This window comes from Physeter macrocephalus, unplaced genomic scaffold (genome assembly GCF_002837175.3).
Source record: "Physeter macrocephalus isolate SW-GA unplaced genomic scaffold, ASM283717v5 random_147, whole genome shotgun sequence".
Classification (NCBI taxonomy): domain Eukaryota; kingdom Metazoa; phylum Chordata; class Mammalia; order Artiodactyla; family Physeteridae; genus Physeter; species Physeter macrocephalus.
Genome location: NW_021145433.1, coordinates 55,897 through 81,005, shown reverse-complemented (window position 1 = coordinate 81,005; position 25,109 = coordinate 55,897). Strand labels below are relative to the sequence as shown.

The window sequence follows — 25,109 nt, the reverse complement described above, 5'->3', positions numbered from 1 at the left end:
AATGAAAAACTTAAAAATATCAGGCTCAAACAGCTTTGAAAATATCTAACTTCTTGAGAGTCTTAAAGCCAGGGAGGAACAGAGTGGGTATTTCATCTCAGGACTGACGCCAAATTTCTTGCTCTTCCTGTGGGGTTAGGCTGCTCCTTCCTTAGATAGTGGGAGCCGAGTGTTGGTCTGTGCTGTGCCTCTTAATCTTTGATCTTTGTTCCAGGCCTATGGCCCCTGCGGTCTGATCCTAATCGGGAGACTGATGACACTTTGGTGCTCTCTTTTGTGGGCCAGACAAGGTAAGATGAGTCTGGTGCCAGCTCCAGGGGCTCATGTGAAGGTTGCAAGGTGGGGCAGCTGGTCTGGCTGACTCTGGCCTTCCATTCTGCTGCAGAGTTCTCATGTTAAACGGAGAGGAAGTGGAAGAAACCGAACTGATGGGTTTTGTGGACGATCAGCAGACTTTCTTCTGTGGCAACGTCGCTCATCAACAACTCATCCAGGTAGTAACGGAGAAAAGGGCGGGCCTCGTTTACACTTGAATTCGACCTAGGGTGCAGTACAGAGCACCACCGGATTTTTGAAGTCAATTTTTATGGCTCTAAAAGTAATGTAAAAAGGCTAGGGAAAAAATTGAAATTACCTAATCACCCACTACTGAGAGCAGCTTAATTAACTCTTTTAACTTTGGAGTTGTTCCTTTTAGCTTTAATTTTTCTTTGCAAATGTATGTACGGTCGGCCCTGTGTATCTGCGGGTTTCGTAATACACGGACTCAACCAACCATGGATCAGAAATATTCGGGGTGGGAATTCCCTGGTGGTCCAGTGGTTAGGACTTGGCATTTTAACTTCCACGGCTGGTTAGGGAACTAAGATCCTGCAAGCCAAGTGGCACGGCCGAAAAAAAAAAAATGGGGAAAAAAAACTTGAGAAAGTTCAAAAAGCAAAACTTGAATTTGCTGTGCACCAGCAGCTATTTACGTATCATTTGCACTGTATTTACAATTATTTACATAGCATTTACATTATATTAGGTATTATAATTAATCTAGAGATGATTTAAAGTACACTTAAGGGTGTGAGTAGTTTATAAGCAATTACTGTTCCATTTTATATAAGGGACTTGAGCATCTGCGGATTTTGGTATCGGCTGGGGGATTCTGGAACCAGTCCCCTGCAGATACTGAGGGATGACTATATTGTGTTTATTCACATTTTCTTTTATGGATGGGATCATTATATATGTATTTTTGGGGGGGTGGGCAGGGGGATATTGTTCTCACACTAATTATATCCTGTCTTCTGAGACACATTTTTTCCCCGTGCTATAATAGTAGTATATACTTATTTGGAGAATACTGAAAAGCACAAAGAAAAAAAATTAGTCATAGGCTACCATCCATATATGACTTTTGGCAGCACTTTCAAGGTACTAATTATTATAACCAGAGTTCTAACTCTGTACAGATCCTTATTTTAAATCTTTCTGTGATATGGGGGGCATGTAGCCTTTTGGCACTTTTGTTAGCTGTGAGAGCCTGATTTCTTTGCAACTCTCAACGCCTGGCAGTCTTTTGAAGTTTGGAGTGACCATGATGCTCTTGGTTTTTTGCACACCCTCCTCACCTTTTGAGCCGTTCTCCACACTGAGCAAAGTCAGTGATTTGCCTGTGGCAGGTATAGCACTTGAGGGCCTGAAGACTATTGAACTGTCTCTTTTTATCTTCTTGGTCTTCCTTTTAGGCAACAGGCAGTGGTGGGTTTGGTAAAAACCAGAGGGAAGCTTCTGTCAGTTTGTTGAACAAATGTGGGAAGTGCCCAGTTACTGACTCATCGCTTTGTCAGTGTTTTCTAACTGGTGGCCTGAATACTGGCCCCAACTCACATATCTGTTGTTAAAGGGCTTTCCTTTTTTTAAAATTTTTTTAATTTTTTTTATTTTCAGAATTATACTGCAGCCCTGGTTTTGTAATTTACACTAGACCAGACCCTTCAAAAGCTGATTTCCTATTTTATACCATCCCAATTATTACTAATGATGGGTTTCATCTCTTTTTTTTCAAGGGCAATATTAGGTTTTTTATTAAAATCTTTAGTCGGGGCTTCCCTGGTGGCGCAGTGGTTGCGCGTCCGCCTGCCGATGCAGGGGAACGGGGTTCGCGCCCCGGTCTGGGAAGATCCCACATGCCGCGGAGCGGCTGGGCCCGTGAGCCATGGCCGCTGAGCCTGCGCGTCCGGAGCCTGTGCTCCGCAACGGGAGAGGCCACAACAGAGGGAGGCCCGCATACCACAAAAAAAAAAAAAAAATTAAAAAAAAAAAAATAAATAAAATAAAATCTTTAGTCTTCCCCATTGAAGCTTCTGAAACACTTTTCTTCAGCCATCAAAAGGACCACATTTTCTGTGTATGAAACCAGAGTTCTACTTTCTGAGCTCTCCCAAACTAGAGCCTTTCCTTTCTCAGAGCTGTGATCCTGCAGCCTCGGCTCAGCATCACACCCTGTCCTTGGTCCTCTAGACCCTGCACTGGGGCTCGAAGACAACCACCCCTCCCCCTTTGGCTCCTCTAGTTTTGAATTACACGTAGACCTTGCTGGCCTTAAAAAAATAAAAAAATACCTTCTAGACCCCAGGACTTCCATCCAGCTATTGCCCCATCTCCGTCTTCATCTAGATTCTGGAATCAAAATAAGTCTGTCTGGGCTTCCCTGGTGGCGCAGTGGTTGAGAGTCCGCCTGCCGATGCAGGGGACACGGGTTCGTGCCCCGGTCCGGGAGGATCCCACGTGCCGCGGAGCGGCTGGGCCCGTGAGCCATGGCCGCTGAGCCTGCGCGTCCAGAGCCTGTGCTCCGCAACGGGAGAGGCCACAGCAGTGAGAGGCCCGCGTACCGCGAAAAAAAAAAAAAAGTCTGTCTACCTTGGCTGTCTTCCTTCTCCTATCTTCACTGCAGGCTGCCCGATATGACCCCTTCTACTAAACTGGGCGCACATTCCAGTACCTGCTGCCTCTTTCTTGAGATGTGTCCTTCCTGAACTTCTGTCCACTTCCCTCTTTTCTAACTTTCTTTCTAACCCTCTAAATGTGCCTTCTCATATACTTTTTTTTTTTTGAGGCTTGTCTTTAACTTTATAGTGATGTCTTTTTTTTGAATTTTATCTTATTTATCTTTTTATACAGCAGGGTCTTATTAGTTATCTATTTTATACATATTATTGTATACATGTCAATCCCAATCTCCCAATTCATCACACCACCACCCACCCCCCGCCACTTTCCCCCCCTTGGTGTCCATACGTTTGTTCTCTACAATGATGGGCTTCTTTATCAAATGGAAAGACTAATAACCCTTTGAAGTATTATGTAATCCCATTGTAGTTCATTAATATGAATAATAGCTTGTAGTGTTTCTGCATCCCCCATAGTGTTTATATATTCTAAAGGGCTTTCCTCTTTAAGTAGAAACTCAATTTTGATAAGTAAGGTGTATTGATGCATAATAGTGTTATCAACCTGCTTTTTGTTTTATTTCAGTGATGAAATAAATGTGTAAAATGTATTCATACATAGTAAAAAACTTGTATATTTTGGATATTTAATTTATTTTATTTTATTTTTTTTGGCTGTGCCGCGTGGCTTGCAGGATCTTAGTTCCCTGACCAGGGATTGAACCCGCGCCCTTGGCAGTGAAAGCGTGGAGTCCTAACCACTGGACCGCCGGGGAATTCCCAGAACTTGGATATTTTAGAGGTCTGATTTTTGGGTTGAGAAAAACAGCTAGACTTGTAGTTGCAGGTCTTACTCCATCGATACCTTTCCATAGGGTGTGTTACCCAAGCCTTACTCAGAGTGAAACAGGCCTTCTCTTTTTCTGCCTGTAGGTATGTAAGCTGTAAGCTGCTTGAAGCCAGTCTTCTTCAGGGCTTCAGCTAAATATGACATCTTCATGTAATTAATCATTGCAGAACTTCGGGAAAATATATCTATATGGCAGAGGAGCTTATTCTTAGGGTTCCACCAGGGCAGCATTTACCACCTTCTCACCTCTGTATAGATCCCTGCAGGGGCTTGGAGACATTGCTCTTCTTTCTCTAGATCACTTCAGCATCTGTGAGGTTGGTCTCTCAAGACCCCAAAGCTCTCGTCAGTGAGTGGAAGGAGCCTCAGGGCAAGAACATCAGTGTGGCCTCCTGCAATAGCAGCCAGGTAGTGGTAGCCGTGGGAAGGGCCCTCTACTACCTGCAGATCCATCCTCAGGAGCTCCGACAGATCAGGTGTGTGTTTATCTGTCTGCTCTTTTTGCCCTCCCTGTTCTCTGGGACTTCTTTGATCCTTGGATTCCTTTCTCCGCCATATTCTTCCTTGTTCAGCCACACAGAGATGGAACACGAAGTGGCCTGCTTGGACATCACCCCTTTAGGGGACAGCAGTGGAATGTCTCCTCTCTGTGCTATTGGTCTCTGGACAGACATCTCAGCCCGAATCGCGAAGCTGCCCTCTTTTGAGCTACTGCACAAAGAGATGCTGGGTGGAGGTGTGTTTCTTTTAAGGACCTGGGTTAGGGTCAGAATCAGAATTTGGAACAAGAACTTAATGTACCTCTCTCCCACAGAGATCATTCCTCGTTCTATCCTGATGACCACCTTTGAGAGTAGCCACTACCTCCTTTGTGCCTTGGGAGATGGGGCGCTTTTCTACTTTGGGCTCAACATTGAGACAGGTGAGACTAGCACCTCGAGTGAGGGGCTCTTCGAAAAATCTGGAGTATTGGAGTTGGCAGAGTTCTTAGCCTCAGGGTGCTGCTTTTGAAGCTTCACAATCCAGCTGTGTGTCCTGTTTCGTTTCTTTCCTTTTTTCTCCGGATGCCATTCTTTCTGTAGGCCTGTTGAGCGACCGTAAGAAGGTGACTCTGGGCACCCAGCCCACCGTATTGAGGACTTTCCGTTCTCTTTCTACCACCAACGTCTTTGCTTGCTCTGACCGCCCCACTGTCATCTACAGCAGCAACCACAAATTGGTCTTCTCCAATGTCAACCTCAAGGAGGTGAACTACATGTGTCCCCTCAACTCAGATGGCTACCCTGACAGGTGAGCCTCTTTTTCTTTCCTCAGCAAGAGCCAGGAGTGAGGACATCGTGTTGTTTTCCTCAGACCCTCCCCCTCCAGCCCTTTCCCAGTGACAGAGTCAGTGACCAGCTGAGATGGGGAAGGATAGAGCAGAGGTTTGCAAATCTTGGCTATGCAGTAGCAACACTTTGGAAGCCTTTTTAAATGTACAGAATTGTTTTTGAATCCTTCTTAGAGTTTGATTTAGTGGATCTAGGGTTGAGCCCTAGATCTGAATCTATATTTTTAGAAAACCTCTTAGGCGATTCAAATGATTAGTCAAGTTTCAGAACCCCTGATGCAGAGATCTTTATGTATTCCCCTGGAGCAGGGATTCTCAAAGTGTGGCCCCTCATGGCAGCCACAGCACTACCTGGGAACGCATTAGAAATGTAAATTCTCAGGCCTCACCCATGGATCCACTGAATCAGAAACTCCAGGGTTGGGCCCAGCAGTCTAGTTTAACAAGCTTCCAGCTGATTCTGATGCCAGCATGGTTTGATAGTTTGAGCATCACTGTTCTGTATTCGAATGCTTTCATATTAAATAGTTAGCTGTTAAAAATCTCAGCCTAGGCCCAACCAGACCAATTAAAATAGGAGAATCTCAGGAGCGGGACCAGGCATGTTCCCCAGGTACGTTTTAGCATAGAGTCATAGTTGAGAACCACTACCCTGGGGTAAGCTAGTGTAATTCTGCCTTGTTTTCCTTCCCCTTATGGAGTTGCCTCGTAGAATCCTTTCCTTCCTTGGGTCTACTCAGTCTAAACCCAGAACCTTCCTTCCAGCCTGGCACTGGCCAACAACAGCACCCTCACCATTGGCACCATTGACGAGATACAGAAGCTGCACATTCGTACAGTTCCCCTCTACGAATCTCCCAGGTGAGGGCAGGGTAGGGGAGCTGCGGGGGCAGGGGTGCCCTGGGGGTTGGTGTGGAGCGCCTCAGACTCTCCTGAGGGGGCCCTGTTGCTCTGTACTTGTTCTGCAGGAAGATCTGCTACCAGGAGGTGTCCCAGTGCTTCGGGGTCCTCTCCAGCCGTATTGAAGTCCAGGACACGAGTGGGGGTACAACTGCTCTGAGGCCCAGCGCCAGCACCCAGGTGAGGGCAGTGGACAAAGAAAGATGGTGTGAGAGCGGGGCAAACTGTTCTGTAAAGGCTCAGCTAGTAAATAGTTCTGGCTTTGCAGGTCATATGATCTCAGTCACAACTACTCAACTCTGTCTGCCATTACAAAGGCAGCCATAGACAACAGGTGGGCCTAGCTGGGATCCAATAAAACTTTATTATTTATTTAAGAAAAAAAATTTAAATTAATTTATTTTTGGCTGCATTGGGTCTTCATTTCTGTGCGCGGGCTTTCTCTAGCTGAGGTGAGCGGGGGCTACTCTTCATTGCGGTGCACAGGCTTCTCATTGCGGTGGCTTCTCTTGTTGCAGAGCACAGGCTCTAGAGCGCAGGCTCAGTAGTTGTGGTGCACGGGCTTAGTTGTTCCGCGGCATGTGGCTCTTCCTGGACCAGGGATCAAACCCGTGTCCCCTGCGTTGTCAGGTGGATTCTTAACCACTGCGCCACGAGGGAAGTCCTAAAACTTTATTTTTTTAAAAAAAATTATTTATTTATTTATTTATTTACTTGGTTGGCCTGGGTCTTAGTTGTGGCAGGCAGGCTCCTTAGTTGCGGTTTGAGGGCTCCTTTGGTTGCTGCTTGCGGGCTCCTTAGTTGAGGCATGCATGTAGGACCTAGTTCCCTGACCAGGGATCAAACCCAGGCCCCCTGCATTGGGAGCACGAAGTCTTAACCACTGCACCACCAGTGAAGTCCCCAGTAAAACTTTATAAAAACAGGCAGTGAGCTGGATTTGGCCCCCTCATTAGAGGCTTGAGAAGAACTTTGAGTAAGAGTGGCTGTCAGTGATTTTGCTACTTGATAGCCTTGCCTGATGAATAATTCCTTTTCTCTTAACATCAGTTTGGATGCTTTGTGTAGGGTATGGGTAACAGTGTAGTATAATAGGTAAGAGCATGGGATTTGGAGTCTGACAGAACTGGCTCCAAAGTTTATTGCTAGCTGCGTGACCTTGGGCAACTTCAGTTTTCTCTTCTGCAAAATGATAATAGTGGGACAATATGGAGCCGCACATCACAGACCCAGTGGAGATGTTAGCTGGTCGTTTTATTCCACGTATTCTCTGCCTTCTTTGCTCGCAGACCTCTGTGGTATGGCTTCTTCCCTTAATCCAGAGTAGAAGGTCTTTACATTTTTCTTTTTATTTGCAGTGCTCTCCTGGTCTTCCCACTGAGAGAGGTGGAAGCCTGTCACTTTACTAGGTCACCTGAGTTTCTTGATTGTCGTAGCATCACTATTTTAGTGCTCTTTAATGCCCTTAGATTCTGGCGGTGTTTTGGGTTGCTGTGTCAATACCATATGGAATTTGGATCCTTAGCCTTGGTCCCTGAGTCCTCTTTGAAGCCCTCTGTTCTTTAGGGTCCATGCAAGCGGCCAGCCTTAAGGTTTCCTCGTTCAGACTCAGCCACTGTTCCCTGATCCTGCCTGATGCTCACACTGTTGTTCCCAGCACCCGTTCTGCTTTTGAGAGGGGTGATGTGTGTTCTCTCTGTTCCCAGGCCCTGTCCAGCAGCGTCAGCTCCAGCAAGCTGTTCTCCAGCAGCACAGCCCCTCACGAGACCTCCTTTGGAGAAGAGGTGGAGGTGCATAACCTCCTTATCATTGACCAGCACACCTTTGAAGGTGCAAATGAGCTCTTTCTGTCATTTTGTACCTACATCCTCCCTAAGCTAGGCTCTTCTGGGCTCTGCTGTATTCCAGAATTTGATAGACACTGGCAGACCATCCTAGGAGGAGCGGAAAGGGGTGGGGCCTCTGAGTTGGCCATGAGCCCAGAGTGCTGGGCCTCCTCAGGTCAGAATAGGTTGGTGAGGAGACAGGAATAGCAGGAGGAAGATCTACTTCGAGTCGAGCTGTGGGCCTCACAGAAGTACAGAAGCGTGCTTGCATGGGGGTTGTCAGCCAGTCGCGTCTCTTCTCCTCCTTTCTAGTGCTCCACGCCCACCAGTTCCTGCAGAACGAGTATGCCCTCAGCCTGGTCTCCTGCAGGTTGGGCAAAGACCCCAACACGTACTTCATCGTGGGCACGGCCATGGTGTACCCTGAAGAGGCGGAGCCCAAGCAGGGTCGTATTGTGGTCTTTCAGTATTCAGATGGTAAGCGGACACAGTCTCCGGCTTTTGAGAGATTTGGAACTGGGAAAGTAAGCAGGTCTTTTAGGTTTCAGTCTCAGTTACGCCGAAGAACTTGGGTTAATTGCTGTGACGTGAGCCTCATGATGTTTCTCTTAAGCTCTTGATGATCTGAATGAGTTTTGGAGTATGTGAGCAGAGGCACAAATAAAATCTAGCACGTGTTTCTTCCTCTTTTACTCTTTGAAAGGAAGGCAAAACGGGGAGAGGTCAACTAAGAATAAGAGAACCTGCTGACCAGAACGAGAGTTAGGAATCCTAGGTGTGTTTCCCGCTTGGCTGCTCAGCCTTTAAGGTCCTCTTCCCAGCGTCAGCACTTTGAGTTCATTTCTACATCTTTTCCCATCTCCCCTACTCAAGATGGTTCTAAAGACTAGCTGTCAGCCCCGAAATCTCAGATTAGATGGCTGAGATGGAATTTGGTCTCCGTCTTGAGAGAGAGATCTGGGGTCTCAGGGTGGGAGACACATCCTGAATGCCGTGTAGAATCACTGCACATTTGGGGTTCACACTTCCAGTGGTGGTTAACCCCAGTGTATACTGACTCTGTATTTCCTGCTTTCAGATGAGTGGTTTTGGGGGCAGGAATTAGAGCCAGAGGGGAAGCATGGGATTCTTTTGATTAGTTAAAGTGTGGGCTCATAAAGGAGACTTAAGAGTATCTTTTTTCCCCCAGGAAAACTACAGACTGTGGCTGAAAAGGAGGTGAAAGGGGCTGTGTACTCTATGGTGGAATTTAACGGGAAGTTGTTAGCCAGCATCAACAGCACGGTGAGGCCCCTCCCACTGGTGTCATGCCTTAGGCCTCACACCATTGTCCACAGAACATGTTTCCCTTGTATTTCCTGAAGCTGCGCGTGTATCACAATTTTAAGGATAAAAAAGTAGTGAGTGTGGAGGATGGGGTTGGGAATCTGGGGAGCTGGGGTGGGACCGGACAGCAGATTTGGTTATGTGAAGCCCAATCATATCATCCTAAGCGCTGCGGGAATTGAGAAAGGGGTAAGAGCTGTGGTCCCTGTACTTAGAATGTGTCATGATGTGAGAATATTTCATCTGTGTGGAGCAAAATGAGCCAAACCGCATTATCCTGAGTACGTCCCTGAAATACCAGGCCTGTGAAATATGCCACTTTGCTTCTGGCATGACCCCGCCTCCTCCCTTGCAAAAAAAAATGAGTTTCATGGTCAAATACATTTGGGAACTGCTGTATCCTGTATCCTCTTCTTAGAAGCTTCACGGTGCATCTTATCATATTAAAGGTTCTGAGAAGATCAAGGGTAGAGAGACATTATTTAAATACTTTAAATCGACATTCATTCAAGAAATATTAACTGAACACTTGCAGTATACCAGGTACTGTTTTGGTAGTTGGGATGTAGCAGTAGATGAAATGGACAAAGAGCTAGCCTTCTGGGGCCAGTGAGCAAATAGAATACATATGTGTACCCAGGACGATGAGAAATACATGGTGAGAAATAAAAACGGGACAAAAAGCTGAAGGAGTACCAGAGCAGGCATGGGAGGTGGCGCTGTTTTGTCACGTGGTCAGGAGGGTCTTGTTTATACAGTGGCATTCGGACAGGTTCCTGAAGGAAGGAAGGGAGGGAGCAAGCCATGCCTTGGTCTGGGAGAAGACAAGTGCCAGGAGTCCGGGGCCAGCCTGCGCTCTGCGTGGGTGGGCGCTGCTGGGTGCCGGGAGATGAGTCCGAGAGGCAGCGGAGGGCCAGCACTTGGGGAACCCGATAGGCCGAGTGTGTAAGGACTTTGGGTTTTACTCTGAGGGTGATGGAGACCTCTAGAGGGTTCGAGCGAATGAGTGACATGACTGTAGTTATATTTCGAAAAGCTCATTGCACATCCTGGAAAAGGTCACAGGGGACCAAGGGGAGAGGCAGTGAGATCAGTTAGGAGGCTCTGGTGATGATCCAGATAGCAGTTGGTGGTTGCTGGGCGCAAGGTGCTGATGGAGGAGGTGAAGGGTAGTCAGATTCTGCAGATGTTAGTATTGAGGGGCTCTGGTGATGGATTGAAGATGAGGCGTGAGAAGGGAATAAAGGGCCAAGAGTTTTGGCCTGAGTAACAAGGATGGTGTTGCTCTGTACTGATGGGGGGAGATTGTGAGTGGAGCAGGTTTGGAGGGGAAAGGAAGACTGTTTCTTTACTCACAACACTTCTGACACCATATGCATGGGGTTTTTAATCCCTATACCAACCAGTTTTCCAACCAGGTGTCCTATAATTTAATTGAATTCTGACATTAGCCACCCAGAGTTAGTGTCAGACCTCAGAGGTTTAAGGGCTCAGTCCCACAAGACTGTCCTTACTTCAAACCCCAGTCCCAAGTAGTGGTCCCCAAACTTCTGTCTGACTTGGTACAAAGTCAGGGGTTCCCCAAATTCCCCACCCCCCTTAGGTTTGATAATTTGTTGGAAGGGCTCACAAAATTTGAAATGTTTGCCTATATTTGGTGGCATATTACAAAGGATTTTATAAAGGATACAAATTAATAGCCAGATGGAGAGGTACGTAGGGCAAGGCCCAAGAGTCCTGCGGGCAGGAACTTCTGTCTTTGTGGAGTTGGAATGCACTACCCTCCCAGTATGTGGCTGTATTCACCAACCCAAGAGCTCTCTGAACCCCATAGTTTAGAGATTTTTATAGAGGCTTCTGTATATAGGCATGATCCATCATTAATTCAATCTCCAGCCCCTCTTTCTTCCCTGGAGAATGGGGGTGGGGCTGAAAGTTCCAAGCTTCTGTTCATGGCTTGGTCTTTCTGGTGACCAGCCCCCATCCTGTAGCTATCCAGGAACCACCAAGAATTGCATCATTAGAACGAAAGACTCCTATCACCTAGGAAATTCCAGGGGATTTAGGAGCTCTGTGTAAAACATTCCTATTAGGAAATTACAAAGGTTTTAGGAGCTTTATGTCAGGAACGGGGGGCAGAGACCAAATGTGTATTTCTTCTTATGTTGCAGTGGGGAAACCAGAGGTTTGGTTTTGAAAATGCTAAGTTTCAGTAGTCATCTCAGTGGAGATGTCAGGTAGGTAGGTGGATGAGAGAGGTATGGGTTCTAGCAGGCAGCAGACTGAAGATACCAGTGTGGCAGTTATTAGGTGGCATGTAAAGCTGAGAGTGGCGGAGATCACCTGAGATCACCTACCTGCTGAGAGTGTGTAGAGGAGAGATCTGAAGACTGAGCCCTGGGGCCCTCCAGCCTTTAAAAGTTGGGGCGAGAAGGAAGATCCAGCCAAACAGAGAGGAGGTGCCTAGTGAAGTAGGAGAGGAACCAAGAAAAGTGTTCTGGAAGCCATGGAAAGAAAGTATTTGAAGCAGGAGGGAAGTGATAAACTGCAAGTGCTGTCGGTGGGTCACGTAACATAAGGATCGAGAAATGGCCATTGGTTTAGCTCTTTTGGTTGAGTGGTGGGAATGGAACCTGACTGAAGAGGGTTCAACCAGGACGAGGAGGTGAGGACAGCTAGGATTAAGAAACCCTTTCCAGGAGTTTTGCAGTAAAGAAGAGAGTAATGGGGTAGCTACAGGGGAATGTCAGCACAGGAGAGTTTTTCATTTTTTAAGTTAGGAAATACTGCTGCACATTTCTAGCTGATGACAATGGTCCATTAAAGGAGAGTTGCTGGAGCCATGTTTTGAGTAGCTAAGGGGGCTCTAATGCAGTGCTGGCTTCCGGTGGTGGAAGCAGGTGGAAATCCTCCTTTGGTTGTGTCCATCTTCTGTGAAGTAGCTGAGAGGAAGGCTGGAAGAGGAGGTATTAGAGTTTTTATTTATTTATTTATTTATTTATTTATTTATGGCTGCATTGGGTCTTCGTTGCTACGCCTGGGCTTTCTCTAGTTGCGGCGAGCTAGGGCTGCTCTTCGTTGCAGTGCGCGGGCTTCTCGTTGCGGTGACTTCTCTTGTCGTGGAGCACAGGCTCTAGGCGCCCGGGCTTCAGTAGTTGTGGCTCGTGGGCTCTAGAGCTCAGGCTCAGTAGTTGTGGCGCATGGGCTTAGTTGCTCCATGGCATGTGGGATCTTCCCGGACCAGGGCTTGAACTTGTGTCCCCTGCAATCGCAGGTGGATGCTTAACCACCGCACTACCAGGGAAGCCCATGGTATTAAGAGTTTTGAGGAGAGTGGAGGAGGTATGAATTTAAAATGAGACCTCGTGGAGCACAGGCTCTAGGCGCCCGGGCTTCAGTAGTTGTGGCTCGTGGGCTCTAGAGCTCAGGCTCAGTAGTTGTGGCGCATGGGCTTAGTTGCTCCATGGCATGTGGGATCTTCCCGGACCAGGGCTTGAACTTGTGTCCCCTGCAATCGCAGGTGGATGCTTAACCACCGCACTACCAGGGAAGCCCATGGTATTAAGAGTTTTGAGGAGAGTGGAGGAGGTATGAATTTAAAATGAGACCAGTCATGCTGGTTGGTGGTTTTTCCTCAGCTTGTAGTTGAAAATTAATTTTACCAAAGTCTGTTTTTGTTGGGTGAGCATGATCGAGTGAGAGAGGGGCAAGGGAGTGGAGAATCCGTAAGACAAGGATTGTGGTGATGGACTCTTGGCATCTGAGAAGCAGTAAAACTGGGGACAAAAGATTCTGGAGTTATTTTTAATGACAGGCTCTTAAGGGGTGACCATAGGAATGGACAAGATAGGTGGGGAAGAGGGGGTCAGAAAAGGACAGAGATCAGGGTATTGGAAGGATCTTCTCTGTGAATATTAAAGTCACCAAGAATTACTGGGGTGTTATGTTAGGAGAGAGTGATGGTGTGGGGGTGGATATGTGACAGTGGGGCAGTTGTCTGGTGGTGTGAACTTGAGAACTGGCATGTTGAGGAGGCAGGCAGGATGCGTGGAAGGCTGTCTTCCCTGTAGTCCCAGTGGTACGAGGGATAGTGGGAGAGAGAACAGCCAAGTTGAGAGGGCCACAGAGCCCTTTTGAAAGATCCACATTTCAGTTAGACTGACAAGGGATCGGCTAGAGAGCAGGCTGCCTGTGACTAGTGACCATGTATTTCAGAGGGTACGGTGAACAGGTGCAGGAATTGGGAGGGGTCAGATTATAAGACGTCCATTGCTGTGTAATAAAAATATCGGAGCCACGTGTGTAATTTTAAACTTTCTAGTAGCCACATGAATAAAGGTTCAAAGCAGGTGAAATTAATTTTAGTAATGTATTTTATTTAACCCAGTACATCTAAAGTATTATTTCAACATGTAATCAATATAAAAAATTATTAGTGAGATATTTTTTTCACACCAAGACTTCCACATCTCGTGTGTTGTTTACACTTAAAGCACATCTCAGTTTGGGCTTGCCACATTTCAGGTATTTGTAGCCATGTGGCTAGTGGCTACCATATTGGACAGTGGGGATCTAGGACCTGTTGGGTTGAGAGTGGGAGTCTTGGATTTTGGTGGTGTCTGACCTTGGTCCTGACTTTCTCCACGGCAGAAAGGGAGGCTGGGAGTATGAACAGGGGCGTGTGGGGTGTGTTCCCAGGAGCGTGTGGAGCTCTTGGCCTCTACTTTACTCCACTCTTGGGAGGACTGAAGGCCCAGCCAGGCTGGGCTTACCCCAGTCTGGGGTGTTCTGGGCTCCCTTGACCCTGCCGATGGAGGTGTGGTAGCCCTTGTAATTATTACGAATGACTCTTGGAGTGCATACCTGTGGAGCTAGGGTCCTTTGGACACATCTCGAGAAATCGTGGCTCAGTATATTCTGTCCAGAGTGTCTGTATGTGCAGAGGCCACGGGTGGGGCTGCCTGGACCCTGAAGGGTCTGCCAGGGCTGGGCTGTGCCGAGTGTGTGTTCATCTATCTGCTGATTCTAAAGCATCTTCATTCTTTTGGAGCTGTAGTTGTAACTGAAGAAACACTGCAGTGGAGAAGAAAAAAGGGTATTTTTTTCCCTTTGGGTGGAGGGCTGGCCACAGACTCTAGTGCTTTAGAGTCCTTTAGCTTCTGTTGGACTTTCCCATGCTGTTTTCTTTGCTCATTGGGTTCACATCAAAAGGTGCCAGGAATGTATGAGTTTTGAGAAGGGGTTAGAAGAGGCAGTTTGTTGGGAGGTGATCTCGTTCCTTTCTGATCAGGAAATTGGAGATGGATCCTCTTTTTCCAGAGCAATTTCTCTAGGTCAGTTACCAAGCTTCAGTCACAAAACCATCTCTTGTCACATGCATAGTATTACTTGCGTTACTGTTTACTTAATATTTTTCTTTACCCTGACTCATTTTCTTATGTAAAGGAAAACTTTGTATTATTAGTTTCATGGGCTCATTTTATTCTCATTTTTCATAAATACATAACACTGAAATTAAAAACTTCCATGCAAGTTCCACACCAAACCACTTCACACCCCACATTGCACTTGGGTAAATGGTGCTGCAGATGGAGGCTTAAGGAGGGTTCAGGCCCCTCGAGTTGACAGAAGTGCAATGCCCGTGCCAGGTGCGGCTTTACGAGTGGACGACGGAGAAGGAGCTCCGCACCGAGTGCAACCACTACAACAACATCATGGCCCTGTACCTGAAGACCAAGGGCGACTTCATCCTGGTGGGCGACCTGATGCGCTCGGTGCTGCTGCTGGCCTACAAGCCCATGGAGGGCAACTTCGAAGAGGTAGTGGGGCGGCGGCAGACTGCTCCCTTAAGCTGCGACCCCTCGGGTGTTTCTTGGTGGTGAGGGATAATCAAGCCCAGTGAGGGCAGAAATGTCATCCCTGGAGCCTGCATTCTACGTCCATTAAGTGTTCTTAGAAACCCCCAACGTGAGCTCTGAGTAGGCTCCGTTTTTGGGCTGAGTTGGCCGGACTGTGGGGAGAATCTCTCTGAAGGGGTGGTTGTTAAACACGGGGCAGGGCAGGCTCTTGGCCAAGTCCCGGCAATGGCTTCCATGCAAACTGCTGATTCTGTTTCCTTTTGTACCTTGTCTTTTCTAAGATTGCTCGAGACTTTAACCCCAACTGGATGAGTGCTGTGGAAATCTTGGATGATGACAATTTCCTGGGGGCTGAAAATGCCTTTAACTTGTTTGTGTGTCAGAAGGATAGGTGAGTGACCAGCTGTGGGTATGGTCTGCGGGGAGTGAGGACGCTGGGTCCTCTCTCAGGCTCCGGTGCTCCTCTTCACGGAGGGTTAGCGTTTCCGTGAGACAGGCAGGCCACGGAGATGAGCTCTTCAGGCTGGATCCTCTGCTGTGGAGCGGGTGGGCTCACCAGGGAATCTGTCCGCTGCACGCAGTCCTTGTCGGGGCCCCGTCGGGGGGACAGAAGTCTGGGTAGTGAGTTTCTCGCATTGCCTCGCAGCGCTGCCACCACTGACGAGGAGCGGCAGCACCTCCAGGAGGTTGGGCTCTTCCACTTGGGCGAATTTGTCAACGTCTTTTGCCACGGCTCTCTGGTCATGCAGAATCTGGGCGAGACCTCCACCCCTACACAGGGCTCGGTGCTCTTCGGCACGGTCAACGGCATGATTGGTAAGGGTGACCTCTGGGGCACACCCCACGCAGGCCTCCTTCCTGAGAGCAGCGTTCCCGTTTTGGGGGATGAGGGAGAGCAGGGTTTCGCGGAGGAGCCTGTGGCCAGCTCGTCCTTCCTTGTGCTGCTGCCTGGGCTGCCCTTGGCGGGCAGTGCCCGCTCTGCAGCTCCCTGTTCCCTTTGCTTCCTCAGGCCTGGTGACCTCACTGTCAGAGAGCTGGTACAACCTCTTGTTGGACATGCAGAATCGACTCAATAAAGTCATCAAAAGTGTGGGCAAGATTGAACACTCCTTATATCCTTCCCAGAGGTGCCCCCTTGCTAGGAAGCACGTCCTGACCCAGGCAGAGGGCTGCATTACCCTAAGCAGCCTCTGGAAACTGCTGTCCGTTTAGGAGATGTCTTGACTAGGTTCCCGTGGGGAACAGGCTTTTAAAAAACCTTTTCTTATGGAAAATTTCAAACACGCAATAGTGGAGAGAACAGTGTAGTGAATCCCCATGTACTTATCACCCAGCTTCACTGGTTCATCTTGAAAATGTACATTTTTGTTGCTGAAATGTGTCTGCCTCTGGCCTTTCTGGTGTTGCTTGTCAAACGTAAGTTTAGATCACAACTTCGGAACATCCTTTCAGAGATCTTGTTGGAGGCAGTAGTGTCTGAGGACCCTCAGTACAGAGGCTAACGGAAGAAGAGGGGAAAAGCAAAGAATGTGCAAACTTCAGAAGCCCAAGGATCAGCCCCCGTGGGACACTTAGGATCCAAGTACTGCTGGAAGTTTGTTTATTACGGGAGAGAGACAAGGAGCCCGAGGGAGGCGGGAGGGGCGAGGGGCGAGGGGCTCCTGCTATGAGTCTGTGAGGGAGGAGGGAGGCTGATGGGTTGGTTTTTGCCACAACCCGCAGGACTTTCGGCACATCTCTTGTCTTACTGAGCCTCAGTTTGTTTGTTTATTTTTGGCTGCATTGGGTCTTCGTTGCTGTGCATGGGCTTTCTCTAGTTGTGGCGAGTGGGGGCTACTCTTCGTTGCAGTGCGCGGGCTTCTCATTGTGGTGGCTTCTCGTTGCAGAGCACGGGCTCTAGGCACGCGGGCTTCAGTAGTTGTGGCTCATGGGCTCTAGAATGGAGGCTCAGTAGTTGTGGCGCACAGGCTTAGTTGCTTCATGGCATGTGGGATCTTCCCGGACCAGGGCTCGAACCCATGTCCCCTGCATTGGCAGGAGGATTCTTAACCACTGTGCCACCAGGGAAGTCCCGAGCCTCAGTTTATTAATCTGTGAAGGTCAAGGCTAGACTTAAAGAGTGGTTCTTCCCAGGCAAGCCTCCAGTTCACATGGAGCACTTGTTAAAAAAAAAACAAAAAAAACCATCCATACACGTCCGGGCTCTGAACTAAGAGTCTTAATCTGTACTTTGTTTTAATCTGTATTTTTTTATTTTTAAATTTGCTTTGGCCTCGCTGCACGGCTTGCGGGATCTTAGTTCCCCAACCAGGGATTGAACCCACGCCCTTGGCATTGAAAGCGCAGAGTCCTAACCACTGGACCACCAGGGAATTCCCTGTATTTTTTTTAATGTTATTTTGACGATTACTCCAGTTAAGAACCATTGGATGAGGTAATAGCTTATAGGTCTTTGAAACTCTAAAACTGTCCCAAAAGCCATGTGATTTTTAGTTGAAAATGTTGTTTCCTGTTTATCCTGGTGATTGTTTTAGATTGTGGTCTTGTGCAGAGGTGGGGGTGACTCATAGTAAGGGTACTTATTTCCAGATAATTGGCACTTTCCTTAACTCACCTGTCCACCTGGAGATCCTTTCATACTGAACGGAAGACAGAACCAGCCACAGGCTTCATCGATGGGGACTTGATTGAGAGTTTCCTGGACATCAGCCGGCCCAAGATGCAGGAGGTTGTGGCAAACCTGCAGGTGAGCTGCTCAGGGTTTAGCCCTGGGCCAGTTTCTCAAGTCCCTTGCAGGGTCGGGCATATCAGGAGGCCGGCAGAGCTCCGGGACCTCCCCTCCCTCGGTCCCCACGTGCTAACGGCCCTTTTCAAGTTTTCTTCTACCCACACGGGAAGGTGGGGTCCAAGGGCAAGGAGATAAAGCTGAGGCTCGTGGGTTCCCCCATCAGGCACCAAACACTGTAACTTTAGCAACGAGGGCACGTTTGGGCATGTCTGGGATCTCTGGCAGACCCGTAGGAAGGGGGCAGGGTCAGGATCCTGTAGGGAAGAGAAGTTTCCATGGTGCTGGGGTTCGGGGCATTGCCCACTGGACACGGTGCCTCTGGGGAAGTATATACTGGGTGGCAGGCTCCGGGCAGCTTTGCTGTCAGCAGACCTTGCTGACCTGAACCCCCAAGGAGAGGTGTGGGCTTCCGACCGTGAGTCCTTCCTCCCTGCCATGGCAGTGGTAGAATGGGGCGCCTCCCTTGTGGTGGGCACCCCCTTCCCCAGGGGAGGGAGAGCACCCTCTCAGCCCTCACAGCCTCTCCTCCTGCCCCTTCCTCGTTGCAGTATGACGATGGCAGCGGAATGAAGCGAGAAGCCACCGCGGATGACCTGATCAAGGTTGTGGAGGAGTTAACTCGGATCCATTAGCCGAGGGCAGGAATCCCCTTTCCCAGACCCTCGCTGAAGGCTTTGCCCTCCTGCTCTCCTCCTCCTCCCCTGCCGTTGTCGCTTGGCCATGGGAAATCTTTCCCTAGGCCAGCTGCCCTAAAATCCACGGCCTACCTGTGTGGAAACAGGGATTTTGTAGAACTAAAACCAGTTCGCTGGAGACCTGGGAAAGGGCTGAAGGTGACATATTTTCTCCCTGGATTTTTACCAGTCTCACATGATTCCAGCCATCACCTTGGGCCACCAGGCCTTGATTGGTAGCCAGTTGTCCTCCTTCCAGGGAGCGGTTTTGCAGCTCTTTGGCTGAAAGGAATGTGTGTGTGTGTGTGTGTGTGTGTGTGTGTGTGTGCGCGCGTGCGTGCGCGCGCGTGTGTGTGCGCGCGCGTGTGTGTCCCACACTCATGCATTGTCCTCACTATCTTTTTATTTAGGTTGGGGGTGTGGGGAGGTTGTGGGTAGCAGGGAGGAGGGGCGGGAGGGGTTCATCGTCTTTGAAATGAGAGCTTCCTTTGCTTTCTTCTGTTGCCTCTGAGAGCTTTGGTCTGGAGGGCTGACCACCAGACCGTGGGCTGCTTGAGTATAAAACCTGCAGATGGTGGATGATCTCCAAGCCACAGCCTTTTTGTCTCTGGGGAACTGCCTTCTTCAGAGGGAAGGAGGTGGGGGGACGTGAACTGGTGGTTAGTTTCTGAGTTTTACCTAATAAAGTAGAGTCTAAGAAGAAGGACCCGTTTGTTTCTGCTTTTCTTCCCCTGCTCGGCTCTCCAGCATCCCAGTCACTCTGTGCCCAGTTTACTGCAAGCTCCATTCCCTCCTTCACAGCCACTGCAGCAGTCCCTTGTCCTTGCTGCCGGAACATTCCTTTCAAGTAGCGAACTGTCGTCTGTACATCTCCTTTGTCGGGTGATCGCTCCTGGTGGGATCCCAAGGATGATGGATGTCAGGTTTTTGAAATTCAGTGGTCTTTGGTTGCCCTTGACTCTGTAGTCATCGTTTGATTCCCAGGTGCCTGTGTTAGTAATGTGCGGGGCCTGGGGGTTGCTTGGCCTGCCTTTCCTTATGTCATTTTACAGCCAGTTGTATGTGGAACATTCAGCCAACTAGCCCCCCAGGCACTGCTCCTCATGCACTGCCCAGCTTCCTGTTGCCACATGGGCTTTGGATTCTGATTTTATTTCTTCTGGTTTAATTGAGTAAACCTTTGGTGCCTTAGGTTTGAAAATACAGGAGTAGGGCACATTTGGGGTTCACCCTTCTATCCAGCACACAGAGCCTGTCTTCTTTCAGCTCAGTGGGTCAGAGTGTCTGGGCCCATATTTCCACCAGTGATCCAGTGGGAATAAAGGCTGCTCTGTCCCAACAGTGGAGCAGGGTTGATCCCAGGCATATTGGCTGGCTCCTTTAAGACCAGCCTTTGATACAGTGTCAGGAAAATTGTGGTTTCAAGTTCAAACTGTGGTTTTGAGAGATTCTAGCTTAAAAGGAAAAGAGCAAGGAAGCATCTCTGCTTTGGGGGTCTTCCGGAGTAAGTGTCCTTCCCTGGAGGCATTCCTTGTGTTTCTTTACCGTTCTTTTCCCCTTACTCTTCTGGGGTTTCTGAGGGTGGAGGATAAGGGTCTTAGGGGAAAAAATAATCATCTCTCAAAAACCACAGTTTGAACTTGAAACTCAACACTGTGATTTGAATTCTTCAAGTCATGGTTTGAATTGAAAAGGCCTGCCCCCATGCCAGAGACCAGCTTTAATGAGGCAGGCAAGCAACGGTCTCCAGATTGTGATTATTTAAAAAATTTAATCCTAGATGGGAGGATTGACTATAAGGTGCCAAGGTCAGAAAAACAGAATGTGGTGGGATTATTATTCTGATGCTTTTCAGTGGTCTGACCTGCAGCCACGGGGACCTGCTACGTTCAGTAGAAGGTTATTACTTAACCAGTGGCTTCAGTCTTGACTTTGGAAACTGGAGTCCTTGCAGTTTTTTGTTTCCTACAATGTTGGGTATATTCACTCCGGGTTGAATTCCAGCAATCCTTTGGAAACTGATGTTCTACTGCCACACTCCTACATCCCCTCTTAAAACCATTAATCACCTCTCCCAGGGTGAAAGGTTGCCTTTGGAGCTTTGCTACAGCCAGCTGGAATGGCTCCTTTCCATGTAGGCGCTGATGAGCTCGCCTCACTCCAGGCCTCTGCACGAATGGACCTTTGGGAGAATAATAGAAACACTGACTCATCACATGACCATTTGGAAGGGTCACAAGCCAGAGGCCTTCTTTCTACAGCCAACAACAACTTGAATCCTCCGCCCTCGGTGGAGGGTCCCTTTTGTAACTGAGAAGCCACAAGCCACAGAACTGGGGAGGAAACACTGAGGAACTAATAAGCACCCAAACTAGTCCTTGAAGATGAATGATATTAAGTGAGCGACTCTCAGGGTGCAAACTTTGAGAAGCCTGAAGCGCAAACAAACCAAAAGACAAGAAAAACAGAAAATGGTGAAAACCAAACTAAAGACGCAAACTTGATGTGAGGAGCAAGGTGAGTGCTATAAGGTCAAAGAAATGGGAAATGAAAGAAATGTCAGGGGCTGTTTAGAAAGTTTCTTTCAAAATTCACTGGTAGGAATTTAGTCTTAAATGTCCTGAGCTCCTCATCCTGAGGGTAGATGAGGATTTTCTTTAAGCACAAACTTGCATCTCAGTCATTGCAGCTGCCCACTGACCGATATGGAGCAAAGCCTGCCAGAGGTACAAGGGTGAGATATGGAGGGGTTGGGGCACCATAAAGTAGTCGAGTTCAGAATGGAGAAAGCCGAGGTGTGGGGAAGTGTGAGAGAAGATGGCACAAGGAGTGACAGGTGTGTAAAAGGAATCTTGTCCTGTGTAAATGCGTTAAGAACTTGTGGGTAGCTTCTAGGGCCAGGAAGAATGAGCTCCTATTTGACATTGAGTGGTGGTCTAAGTAGGAATGGTAAGGGCAGTGGTGCGATAGATTTTGCGGGCTCAAGTGAAGGAAGGGCTTTGTTTATCCCTATTGAATAATTGCGGGCTAGATTTCTGACTCTGGACCTTGAAGGGGGGCATTGAAGTACTTTGTAAGTGACAGTGAGGAATGCAGTCTGAACGGCAGAGGGGAAAGTGCACCTTTGGATGTTTGAGACAAGAAGGAAAGACGGCCTAAGGGTCCTTAGGACTCAGAATGGACATAAATATGGAAGTAGCATTCATCTCACGATACAGAGTATTTTGGCAACCCACTTGTTGAAAATGTGGGTTAAAGCTAACAAGGTGAGATAACAGCCCTAAAGTGAACATCTGCAAAAACTCAACCACACAGGTTCAGGTAAGGAGATCGGCTTAGTAGCTTGTGTTTTAATAACAAAAAGACATGACAACAAAAAGCATCTGAGGCTTCCCTTTACTGTAAACTTTGTTATGAACTAACAGCATCATGGGGTTGCCAAAAAAGCCAGGTAATATTAGACTGTGTGGATAGAAGTATGGCATCTGGAAGGAAGGGGGCAAGAGCCCAGACCACTGTTGGCACACCGTGTTCATTTGTGGCCACCAGTGTTAAGGACCTTAGTGACAGGCTGAGCTACCCAGTGGGAACTGCAGAGGTAGAACCAAAGGAACTGGGGGTATTGAACTGGGAAGAAAAAACACTTCCTAACAAATGGAGTTATCCAAAATTGGATTGGGCTGCCTTTTGATAGGTCTTCATCCCTGGAAGTGTTTAAGCAAAAGCTTGACTGATGGGGTCTGGGCGGCTAGGGAAGGTTCCCGCACAGAGCTGAAGGTAGAATTTAGTCAACCTTTCAGCTTTCTCCCAGCTGGATGATCCTGATTTTCATCCGCCACCTGCTCACTACTTCCCTGCCTACCATTTCTGACTGTGGTCTGAGGCAGCTGCAGAAGGGGACAAAGAGGAATCTGTGGGTTCAAGACTGTCTAGTGCCCCCTGACCAGGGAGCAGGTGGACCCACTGACCGGTGCACCCAGGGTTAGGGGGCAGACCTGTTGGCAGGTTGGGGACCGGCCTAGAAGTGCTCAGCAGCGAAACGGCCCAGCGTCCCACCTTGTACAACACAGTCATCTCGGGATCCACCTAGACCAGCAATGCCCGGGGCGCGCAGCCTCCTGCTCCAGCCTTGTTCCCGGAGTCTCTTTCCTCCCCGGGCCTCAGTCTGACGCCCATAGCCCTTCGCAGGAAGCCGACTCCCAAACCCGGGCCGGGGGTGTGGGCCGAGGACGAAACCCCGCCCCCAGGGGTCCCTGATCTTTGCCCCCGCCCCGGGCTCCGCGCCTCCCCTGATGGCCACCAGCGGGCGGGCGCCTTTGCCTTTTGTGTGTTTCGTTCCGAGGTGCCAGAGACCCCCCGCCCAGCCGTCCGCCGAGTCCCCTCGCGGCCCCGTGCCCCTCCTCTCGGAGTCCCCAGCCCCCCTGCTCGGCTCCGCGTGCCAGCTCGGGGCTCGCTGGTTCGCTCCCCGCGGCGCCAGGAGGAGGGGCGAGGGCCGGCAGCCCCCTCCCCCGCGCTCGGCGCCGGAGCCTAGCCGAGCCGGGGGGACCCGCCGCCGCCGGTCATGTGGGCCGGACTGCTCCTCCGGGCCGCCTGCGTCGCGCTCCTGCTGCCGGGGACCCCGGCCCGCGGCTACACCGGGAGGAAGACGCCCGGGCACTTCGGGGCCGAGAGGTAAGAGCCCCGCGCCCCTCCCCTGCCCCTCCGCGGGAGCGCTACCGGCGCGTTGCCGGGAGGCGCGGAGGGGCGTCCCGGAGCTGCGGGTCGGGGCGCCCCCCTGGGCCACTGTCCGCGCGCGGGCGCAGCCCAGGAGGTCCGGACAAAGGGACAGCAGCTTGTGCTCTGGGCGGGTGCCCGTTCTGCGCCCCTGGCCGGGGCTGTCCTGATTGGGATCTGGCGGGGGGGAAAGGAGATCCAGGCGCTAGGTGAGCCGCTCTGAGTCCCGTGGAGCCCCGACCCCTGGCGAAGGGGCCCCGGGACGTGCCACCTGGTCTCCGGACTGGCTGGCTTTCGCTCCCGAACGTGCCCGTGGCTCTGCCTAGGCAGTGCCTGGCCTGCCCCGCGGCTCTGGCCGCTCTGAGGCTGGGGGCTTTCCCTGTGTCCAGGCTCTGCGCACGCCGTGGACCTTGTAGCCGCCGGGGTCTCTCTGGGTTATGTTTCGGTTTCCGCCTGTGTGTGCGCGCGGGCGGGGGTTGGGTGTTTTGCCCCTTTGCTTTCCCGATTGATGTCGCCCTCCCCTAGCGTCTCCTCCCGGCGGAGGCCGGGCCGCCGCGGGCCGAGCGCGTGTGTGCGTGATGCTCCGAGCGAGGGAACACGGTGTCAGCGGGCGGCCTGGCCCGCGGCCACGGCCTCGGGGGCGCGCAGGGGGGCGGCCCCGCCAGGCTCACAACTCGCACGTGTGTTCCGCAGCCACCGCCAGTTCCTGCTCAGATCGGCCCGGCTCCGCGGCGCGTCAGAGCCTTCCTGCCTGCCACCTGTCTCCCCGTCACCGCCCGCCCTAGGCTCCTTGGGGCGCTCTGGCGGGCGCTCGGCCCTTGTCCACCTGAGGGTGAGGCTCCACCAGCCTCCCGGGAATCCTTCCATCTGCCGCTTTGGTGGCACCCCTGTCCCTTTGAGAGCCCCATCTGAGGAGCAGGAGCTGCCGGCTTCTCCTTACCAGGCTGCTGCCCTAATCGCTCCAGCGAGGGCAGCGGGTGAGACATCCCTGCTGCACCCCCCACCCACTTCCAGGGCCCCTTCTTCTTCTGTGATGACTTCAGAGAGCGAAAAGGCTCTTGGAGGCTCCAGGGACAGTTTTCTAAAGACGTTTCTGTTTTGCCATGTGCCCTGAGTTTCCCTTTCTAGAATATTTGTCACTTTTGACACAGATTATTCTCCAACAGAGCAGACTGGGTCTTTCCATTCACGTCCCTAGTGCCTGCTGCCGTGCCTGGCACATCATGGGTGCTCTATAGAACACAGTTGGGAAGGGTTTTTTTCTTTTTCTTTTTTAAAAAAAATTTATTTATTTTTGGCTGCGTTGGGTCTTTGCTGCTGTGCGCGGGCTTTCTCTAGTTGCGTCGAGCGGGGGCTACTCTTCATTGCGGTGCGCGGGCTTCTCATTGCCGTGGCTTCTCTTGTTGCAGAGCACTGGCCCAAGGCGCTCGGGCTTCAGTAGCTGTGGCACGCGGGCTCAGTAGTTGTGGCACGCGGGCTCTAGAGCGCAGGCTCAGTAGTTGTGGCCCATAGGCTTGGTTGCTCCGTGGCATGTGGGATCTTCCTGGACCAGGGCTCGAACCCGTGTCCCCTGCATGGGCAGGTGGATTCTTAACCACTGCGCCACCATGGAAGTCCCTGGGAAGGGTTTTCTTGTCCCTATTCTTTTGCAGCAGGATTCCCAGTTCAAACCAGGCTGGACTTCATCATCCTCTGCCCAGCCTATCCCAGAACCAGTTCTAGTCATCATCTCTGTCCCCATCCAGGCCCGTGCACATGCAGTGCCTGTCTAGAACATTCCTCCATTCTCACCGGCTGCTACTATTCTCTCTCCAGCCTCAGCCTAGGAAACCTCCCCTGAGCTCCTTGGGCCTCCATAGCCTGTAATGTTCTGGCATTTGTCCTGCTATGTTGTTATACCTGGTT

At 50.1% G+C, this 25,109-nt stretch overlaps 2 protein-coding genes across 2 annotated transcripts in view; both read left to right on the top strand.

Moving 5' to 3' along the window:
* DDB1 (damage specific DNA binding protein 1) overlaps positions 1 to 19,195 on the top strand; it is a 32,109-nt gene extending 12,914 nt beyond the window's left edge. Inside the window, exons 11-27 of the mRNA XM_007106216.4 lie at positions 215 to 290; positions 386 to 494; positions 4,087 to 4,265; positions 4,362 to 4,525; positions 4,604 to 4,711; positions 4,872 to 5,079; positions 5,885 to 5,980; positions 6,088 to 6,199; positions 7,726 to 7,849; positions 8,158 to 8,322; positions 9,035 to 9,129; positions 14,820 to 14,990; positions 15,311 to 15,420; positions 15,676 to 15,845; positions 16,039 to 16,141; positions 17,652 to 17,775; positions 18,366 to 19,195. Of these exons, the coding sequence (XP_007106278.1) occupies positions 215 to 290; positions 386 to 494; positions 4,087 to 4,265; positions 4,362 to 4,525; positions 4,604 to 4,711; positions 4,872 to 5,079; positions 5,885 to 5,980; positions 6,088 to 6,199; positions 7,726 to 7,849; positions 8,158 to 8,322; positions 9,035 to 9,129; positions 14,820 to 14,990; positions 15,311 to 15,420; positions 15,676 to 15,845; positions 16,039 to 16,141; positions 17,652 to 17,775; positions 18,366 to 18,449 (2,198 nt within the window). The 3' untranslated portion in view covers positions 18,450 to 19,195. The remainder of the gene's footprint in view (positions 1 to 214; positions 291 to 385; positions 495 to 4,086; positions 4,266 to 4,361; positions 4,526 to 4,603; positions 4,712 to 4,871; positions 5,080 to 5,884; positions 5,981 to 6,087; positions 6,200 to 7,725; positions 7,850 to 8,157; positions 8,323 to 9,034; positions 9,130 to 14,819; positions 14,991 to 15,310; positions 15,421 to 15,675; positions 15,846 to 16,038; positions 16,142 to 17,651; positions 17,776 to 18,365) is intronic.
* A 3,857-nt stretch (positions 19,196 to 23,052) lies between these two features.
* The window catches only part of VWCE (von Willebrand factor C and EGF domains), a 29,193-nt gene continuing 27,136 nt past the window's right edge, over positions 23,053 to 25,109 (top strand). The window contains exon 1 of the mRNA XM_024133328.3: positions 23,053 to 23,162. Coding sequence (XP_023989096.1) covers positions 23,053 to 23,162 — 110 coding nt within the window. The remainder of the gene's footprint in view (positions 23,163 to 25,109) is intronic.